The sequence below is a fragment of the Nansenia antarctica genome, assembly GCF_963989245.1.
Source record: "Nansenia antarctica genome assembly, chromosome: 13".
NCBI lineage: Eukaryota > Metazoa > Chordata > Actinopteri > Argentiniformes > Microstomatidae > Nansenia > Nansenia antarctica.
Genome location: NC_137683.1, coordinates 24728620 through 24736600, shown reverse-complemented (window position 1 = coordinate 24736600; position 7981 = coordinate 24728620). Strand labels below are relative to the sequence as shown.

Genomic DNA, 7981 nt, shown 5'->3' with positions numbered 1-7981 from the left:
CAGGACTGGTAGGACAGGCAGGCAGAACTGGTAGGACAGGCAGGCAGGAGGGCAGGTAGCAGGAGTCAGGCTGGGGTTCCGTAGGCACAGGAAACAAGGATGAATAGGTAGCTAATACTGGCGGAACAGTATCTTGAGTAGAGAGCTAGAAGCGCGACTGACTGTGTAAACAGAAGCTACGGTCTGGCAGAATAAGTGAAGGCTGGACCGGGTCTTTATGGAGGGCTAACGATATAGTAACGAAGAACAGCCGGACACCTGACTCCAGCACACCTGACTCCACTCTTGCCAATTAGAGAGACAGAGAGAGAGAGAGGGAGAGAGAAAGAGAGAGAGAGAGAGAAAGAGAGAGAGAGAGAGAAAGAGAGAGAGAGAGAGGGAGAGCGAAAGAGAGAGAGCGAGACACTGCCGGCTACCTAGAGGTCTGTCTGACACTTCCAGTTCTGCATCGTTCTACAGGCTGTGTTTCTATGCTCGGGGTCGGCTGTGGCTCAGCCGGTAGAGCCGGCGTCTGATGACCGCAAAGTCAGCAGCTCGCAACGGTTCGAATCCCCGGCAGGCCACGTGTCTTAAGTGTCCCCGAGCAAGGCACTAAAGCTCTAATTGCTCCGAGGGTCGCCTTCAATGGCTGTGACCCCTTGCCTAGACGCCCCCTCTAGAGCATTCTAGAGGTGACCTCTGTGCAATGACAAACTTTTTAATCCCTTTCCTTTCCTTTCTCTACGATATCAGCACGGCTCTACAGTCCACAATGTTCCAGGTCTACATTGTGTTCAAGGTCGTGTCCTACTCAGTGGATATATATATATACATTACTTGCCATGGCTCTCGTCTCTTCAGGGAGCTTCCCCCGTGCTTTATTGTATGAACACATTGAGAGACCATCTCAAGCATTCTATTTTTGTATCGCATCAATGTTGTTGTTGTGTTTTGTTACCTGCGTTCTCATGTTATTTATATCTTGGTTGGTTACACAGATCTTTCTGGTTCAGTGAGTCAGTGGCATTGCCCGAAGCTTCGAGATAATAAGTGAGGGAAATGATCATCTTACATTAGAGAGAGAGAGTAATCGCAGGTGTTTGTCTGTTGTCTGACCAGTGATGTTAGTTTAATTACACCCTTGTTCAGGAATCCCTTTGTGAAGCACACTGTACTAGCTGAACCACAGACATACAACACTTAACATGAGTCAAACTTAAAGAATGACGTATGCTACTGATAATAGTGGACTTGCAAGCCTTATCTTTCCGCAAGTGTATAATCATTCATTTGTAAGGGTTTTTGTTTCAATGAAGGAATATGAAATTGTAACTCTCGTGATTTGTTTGCCAAAATCATTTCTGTTCAGATGTGTATATACATGAATGCGTTTAGACATTTAATTTGCTATGATATGTACTGCCAAGTAGACTTAAATTATTTTTCAATCAACACACAGGTGTTTTCAGGGGCACAGGTTTTAAGAAAAGAATTGGCCATTTATTTCTATTTGCTGCACACCAACTCTCTCTCTCGTCTAAAACACATACCATGGATCTATCTATCTCTATCTATCTTTCTGTATCTTTTTCTCCCTCTCTCCCTTGGCATGTGACTCCTGCTCTGTGTGTGTGTGTGTGTGTGTGTGTGTGTGTGTGTGTGTGTGTGTGTGTGTGTGTGTGCGTGTGCGTGTGCGTGTGCGTGTGCGTGCGTGTGGGAGGGGGAGACATTGGGGACATTGCTGAAGTATAATTATAAATTATTCTATAATTATAAATTACAAACAACATGTACCTGTGACAGCACTGACAGGCTTTGGCAGGTAGGAGCCTGGTGGTGACAGCTTTAACAAAGGCCCTGCAGCATTACTCAAACCAGGAGAAACACTGCTTACGCACAACACCACAACTAAAGCGATAAACACGCTAACTTTGGCTCACCACATGAATGCTATTAGTGTCTCTCCCAATGTCTGGCAGGGGGAGAGGAGAGACTGATGATACCTTTTAGAGAGAACCCAAAATATCCTCCGTCTTGTGATCTTTTTACGGCTCTATCTCTCTCCACCCTCGCTCCCGTTTTGTCTCTGTTTGTCTCCGTCTTGTCACACACCATCACACACCATCCCTCTCCCCGTGACGCTAGTCGTTTTAGGTTTCCACAGAGCCTCGCGTCACCTTGTTGTTTTTGTGGCTTTAAAGGGTCGGGTGATTTCCAGCGGGTCCCTTTTCTCTCCCCAATGTTTTGCATCTTTCTAGAGTACTTTACAAAAGTACCGACTTTTCTATAACAGTGGCCTTCCTGTTTATAGCAATCTCTTGTTTGCTATTGGCCGATTGACCATAGGCACCTTTCAGGTAAACATCTCATCTGGTGCTCGTCTTTGCAGGAGGGAAACAAAACGTTTGAGACACACACACAAAACGTTTCCCTGACTGACATCCTGGCTTTCGTGACACCTATGTCACACGCACACACAACAGGATTAGCGATACTACCCTTTGAGCTGTTCCTGGGGACCTACTGTGTGTGCGTGTGTTGTGTGTGTGTGTGTGTGTGTGTGTGTGTGTGTGTGTGTGTGTGTGTGTGTGTGTGTGTGTGTGTGTGCATGCGTGCGTGCGTGTGTTCACGCGCGTGTGCTTTTATGTGTGTGCACTGAGGGGAGAACGATAGACAGAGGAGTACAGTGACAGTAGTGACACCTAGGTCTGACGGGGGGGAAATCTACAGCACATGTCGAGGAGTCAAAAGGAGCTTTGTCTGTCCACCCTTGTACAGTACAGTAGACTGTCTATTCTCCTGTTATATAACAGCTACAGTATCCTTCAGTAGCACACACTGTAAGAGCAACACAGACACGTGAAGACGAAATCGAAGGGTACTTGAATTCCCCTTCAAATGTGTATACACTGGATATGTATCTGTTACTTTGTTATGAAATAAAAATGGCCATTGATTGATTGATTGAAAACTTTATTAGAAGATTTGCAGAAGTAGGTACATGAAAGTACATATTACATACAAGGTCAACTAACAGGATAAAAACCCAAGAAAGCCACTGGCTTATTTCAATTGGGGTCCTTGATTCTCAATTCATCGTTAGTGAGAAATAATTAATTGGCACAGTTGATGAATGTTTAATTTCCCTCGATGATGTTTTTTTTATTCACTTCTTTGAAGTTTGTGTACATTGTATCAGGTATGTGGAGGGGACATGTTTGTCTTTCTCAAGGCTGTTGGGTTTAGAGTTTTTGTCACTAATTACTGTGTGCTTACGTCCTGCTTTTAGAGGGGTTTCCCTGAATCGCAGTCTCTCCTTGCTCAAATATGAACAGCAAACAGTGGCGTTTCCTTGGATTAAGGAGTACTATTCCTCCATCTTTCGATATTCGGGGGCTCTCCACCCCTCCCCTTTTTGCCCGTATTCATCCGACTTTCCCAGGAGTTTTGTTAATGTTTCACAAAAACTGTTAAATACACACCACTTAAAAAAAAAAAAAAAAAAGAGTATCGGTTAAGGATGTGAACTATTAATACTGCCGGAGAGAAGAACGATACCCTGCATGATTCTTTTTCCCATAATGTTCCTTGAATCATACACTGGATCTCTTTCACATAGTTATTTTTTCTGAGTGGGACAGTCCCACTCATATGTTTTTTTTGTTATTTTTTTGCGATAGAGATTTGACAGGAAGAATGGGTGAGAGAGAGAGAGAGAAGAGATGACATGTAGGACATGTCTGTGGCCGGAATCGAACCGGGAACCCTGCGGTTACATGGTCAAGGAAATCTTGAAATCTGAAATTCTTTAGATACGCTCCAAACCTTCCTCTTTTCATCTTCCTCTGCTGATCCTTAAGAATGTGATGGTAGGCACTGAGGTATCTGACAGTACTTAACAAGGAAAGGAAAATATTTAAGACATGACCACATTCATTAGTCAAGGAAACAAGACAGGTTTTGCAGGTCATTTAATCATAGGGCCTATCTTTTTTTGTTGTACTGTATATTGGAGCAACGTTTGCAGGAAAAGCACTATACAAATAAAAAGTGATTATTATTATTATTAAACTGTAAATTGTTGGGCCCTCTGCTGCTATCCATGACTTGACTAACCTTACAAAACCAAAGGGTGATAGGAGGAAGGATGTTTGATCGTGTCATCGCCGTGACAACTGTGACATAGTTAGCGCAGGACGTTAATCATTCACCAGACATTCCCCACACTCCAAAATCTCTCTCAAAAGCTTTTTGTCCCCCTGAGGGCCTATCTTCTTCCCGTTGGCTAATACCCAGGGACAGAGCCAGAGAACTGGCACCTAACATGTTTTACTGCAACATGTTTTCCTGCCTGCAGCCCTGAATACCTTCCAACAGTCAAGGGAGAGAGACATTATTATTGTTTCCATGTGCTTGCTTTGATATATTGAAAATATCATGGCGATAAAAAAATGTCAATAGAGTTGAGAGAAAGAGAGAGAGAGACAACAAAAGAGAGAGAGAGAGAGAGAGAGAGAGAGAGAGAGAGAGAGAGAGAGAGAGAGAGAGAGAGAGAGAGAGAGAGAGAGGGAGAGAGAGAGACAGGTGGGTAGAGATATTAACCAACCATGGGTGTCACCAGTTTGTTCAAGGTAAGAGGTAGGGCAAACACACACAAGACTAGTGTCAATATTTACCTGAGATCCTCTTGTTGCTTTCCTATGTCCTGTTCTCAGGTCACAATGGTTTGTTTTTAACATGCTTTCCATTCTAAGGCCAATCCACTGCTAACCACTGTGCGTGCGTGCGTGTGTGTGTGAAGGGCAGGTTAGCATTAGCTTATGTCAACAGTCATTGGTGGAGTGACATCACCTAGTGTTGTTAGGGCTTTTTCCACTACCTGCAGATGTCACTGTGGTTGTCAACACCGTGATATATAATAGCCCCCTCCATAAACAGGACAGACTAGGATCCTAGTGATTACAATGTTGTGACACTCATATGACTGTCTACAACACCTCCCTCTGTGGTTCACGTAGTGGACCTTTAGCTGGTGAAAACAATTCATTGTTAATGGCACATCCAGCTATTCCATTAAATTATACTTCAACAATCTTGTTTTCATTCTATTTCATATAGAGGGGCTTAGGGAAAATGACCGGCGCAATAGACACAAACTAACTCCATGGCAAAACAGTAGTGTGTGTGTGTGTTGCGTGTGTGTGTGTGTGTCTGCTGGAGAGAGAGAAAGCAATTGTGCCATCAGTGAGTCAGTGAGTGACTTCCCAAACAAGTGGGAGGTGTGTGTGTGTGTGTGTGTGTGTGTGTTTGGGGACAGGGGGGGGCTGATTGTGAAGGTCAAGAGCAGAATCTGAATGGGTAATCCATAGCATTACAAGTCAGCACAAAACATCTCATTTCCCCTCCTCTCACTATCAGATCATAATATGAAACGAAGACAGGGAAGCAGAGAGAGTGAGGCCAGAGGTTGTCAGACTACCTACTGAAGATGAGAAGGATAATCATGTCATTACTTACAAGATAGCGGGAGGACAGGATATGGAGAAAGGAGGGAAATGAGGGAGAGAGAGGTTGTTGAATACTTAGAATAGAAAGAGGAGGACAGGGAAGGGGCGGATGGATGGATGGAGCAAGACAACGAAAAGAGAGGTTGGCCAAGATGTTGGTTTAATCAATTTAATATACACCTCTTACAAAGAGCTTATTAAAACATTTCATATAGTCTTCTCTTCAGACATTGATAACTGAAGGTACAAATACTTTTATTAGTGTCAGCTTAAAATTGTGTTTAATTATCAAACTTGGGAGATTTGGAGTAAACATTCTTTATTAACTACACTTCTACATAACACAGTTTATCAAAAGATAGGAAACTTACATTATATTTTTTTTTACATAAGTCTCTCAATCAAACGTTACCAGACTTGACCATGAAAAAGAGCTAAGGTCCCAAGGCCCATATCATGGGAAAACATTTGATTTATGCATTCATTATAGTCATTAGAGTATTTCCAACATACACCTTTAAAACAAAGGCTCTTAGGTGAAAGATGTTTTTGCTTTGAGGTTTGAGGACAGATCAGATAGACATGATACGGTGGTATTTCGATATGATCGAGTGGCTTCCTTCACCTTTGAAATAAATATGTACTGGTGAATGAGAATGCCAGGTAGAAATCCAACATATTCAGCGGTTCTCTATGTTCTGATAAGGGCAGATGGAGGTGAGGCAGAGGGATCCACTCGGGACAACTGACAAGCACCTATTAGTGGAGGCCTGAGGGTCCAATAGGCTTGAGACGCTCTGGTGTGTGTTCAGGTTTGGTCAAGATACTTGTTGAAGATTGTAAACGATCAAAGTCTAGTTTTTGGCCCAAGATAAAAATAAACACTAATAATAATCCTTTTAAAAATGTAATAACAACAAAGTGATTTGGCGTCGGTGTGAATCATTTCAGGTCATGATGAAACGAGTTTACAATGTGCAATTTAGAAATTAAGGTTGAGCAGTTAAATTCGAACTAACACTCAAATGCATTGTTTCACAGATATTACTTTTTCCTCGCAGAAAGAGTTTTGCATTTGTATTAGCCAGAAATAATGAGGCATGACCGTACACACACACACAGACACACATTCTCGTGGTTTAAGTTTAAAGCAAGGCCACTGATTTTCAGAGGTATCCTATGTCCAGATCCTGGACTTAAAATGTTGTTCAACATGAAACACAAACTTTTGGTAATACAGAAAACACATAATGTCTCTCACTCACACACACACACACACACACACACACACACACACACACACACACACACACACACACACACACACGGTATTTCACCTGTCATCAAGAGTGAAACTCACAGATATGTGGGCTGTTCTGAGAAGCTGAGAGAGGGATAATCTGTGATTCACTTAAAACAAGTGAAATCTAAAGGATGAATTAAACTAAGTGCAAATATCCATTACTGCCAAGAACATTAAATCATTAAAATAGGTCGTTTCATTAGGGTTGGATCAGAAGCCTTTCCCATACCTTCAGTCTATCAGCCTATCCCAAAAGGCAAATGAAAGGTAATGAAGCGATTTCTCCCTCACCCTAATTTACAAGGCAAAGCAACAGGCACTGAGGGCTGGTTTCCTGGGGCCTGATTGCATAGTCAAGGACCAGAGATCATGTCCAGTGTAAATTCAGAGAAGGACAACTACATATAGCATGTATGAGTGTCTTGGCGGGGGGGGGGGTGTCCTTTCGCACGGTTAAAAACTCATATCCACTCTCCTTTAAGCTTCAGAACGAACACAAAAAAAATGTCCGCTCGATGAGGTGAAGCCAGATCGGTAGCTGGATAGAGATTGTACCTTTAAGCAGGTGTTGCAACGTATTTGGTTGCAAAATGTGTTTTTGGCTCGATCACAGTCCATAGAATCTACTTCCTGGTTGGAAGCCTATTCTAGTAATGTGACCATGACTGCATGACTCTTGGCAGTTTTTTTTTCTCCTTCCTCTTTGGCACCCAGTGAAATTAACCATTAACATTCCTTCCTGGGCTGTTGGTGACCAACCCTGTCTGTTTAGACAGAGCTTGTTTGGGAAGCCAACGGACTGACTTGATCCTTTTGCATCCTGACGCGTTGTTTACGTTCTGTTTTTGGGTTTAAAGTAATGTCTTCCCCTCTTCTCTCTCCAGGGAAGGCAGCGCTCCTGTCCTGGCGAGAGGAAATGAAGGGGTTGTTAAAGGGATTGTTAGACAAGAGGCTGGGAGACACAGCAGAGGAGGAGTTTGACATAACTAAAAGATATGTTTAGACTAACCTGGTCGTCTGTCACTTAGCGTCGTCTTCCTTATCTGCCTGTTCCTGCAATAAAAAAACGGGAGGAAACATGTCACCGTATCCAATAAAATCTGGATTGAAACGAAAAAATGGACTGTAGGCAAGGCGAGTTTATTTGTACAGCACATTTCATACAACAGGGGCAATTCAAAGTGCTTTACAT

The 7981-nt window shown here is 42.9% G+C and overlaps 1 protein-coding gene across 2 annotated transcripts in view; it reads right to left on the bottom strand.

The window, feature by feature from the left end:
* Positions 1 to 5641: 5641 nt before the first annotated feature.
* Positions 5642 to 7981, bottom strand: part of rell1 (RELT like 1) — a 34095-nt gene continuing 31755 nt past the window's right edge. For both annotated transcript variants that reach the window (XM_080543879.1, XM_080543878.1), the window contains exons 7-8: positions 7799 to 7842; positions 5642 to 7692 (exon numbers count right to left, since the gene is read on the bottom strand). In XM_080543879.1, the coding sequence (XP_080400005.1) occupies positions 7810 to 7842 (33 nt within the window). In that variant the 3' untranslated portion in view covers positions 5642 to 7692; positions 7799 to 7809. The remainder of the gene's footprint in view (positions 7693 to 7798; positions 7843 to 7981) is intronic.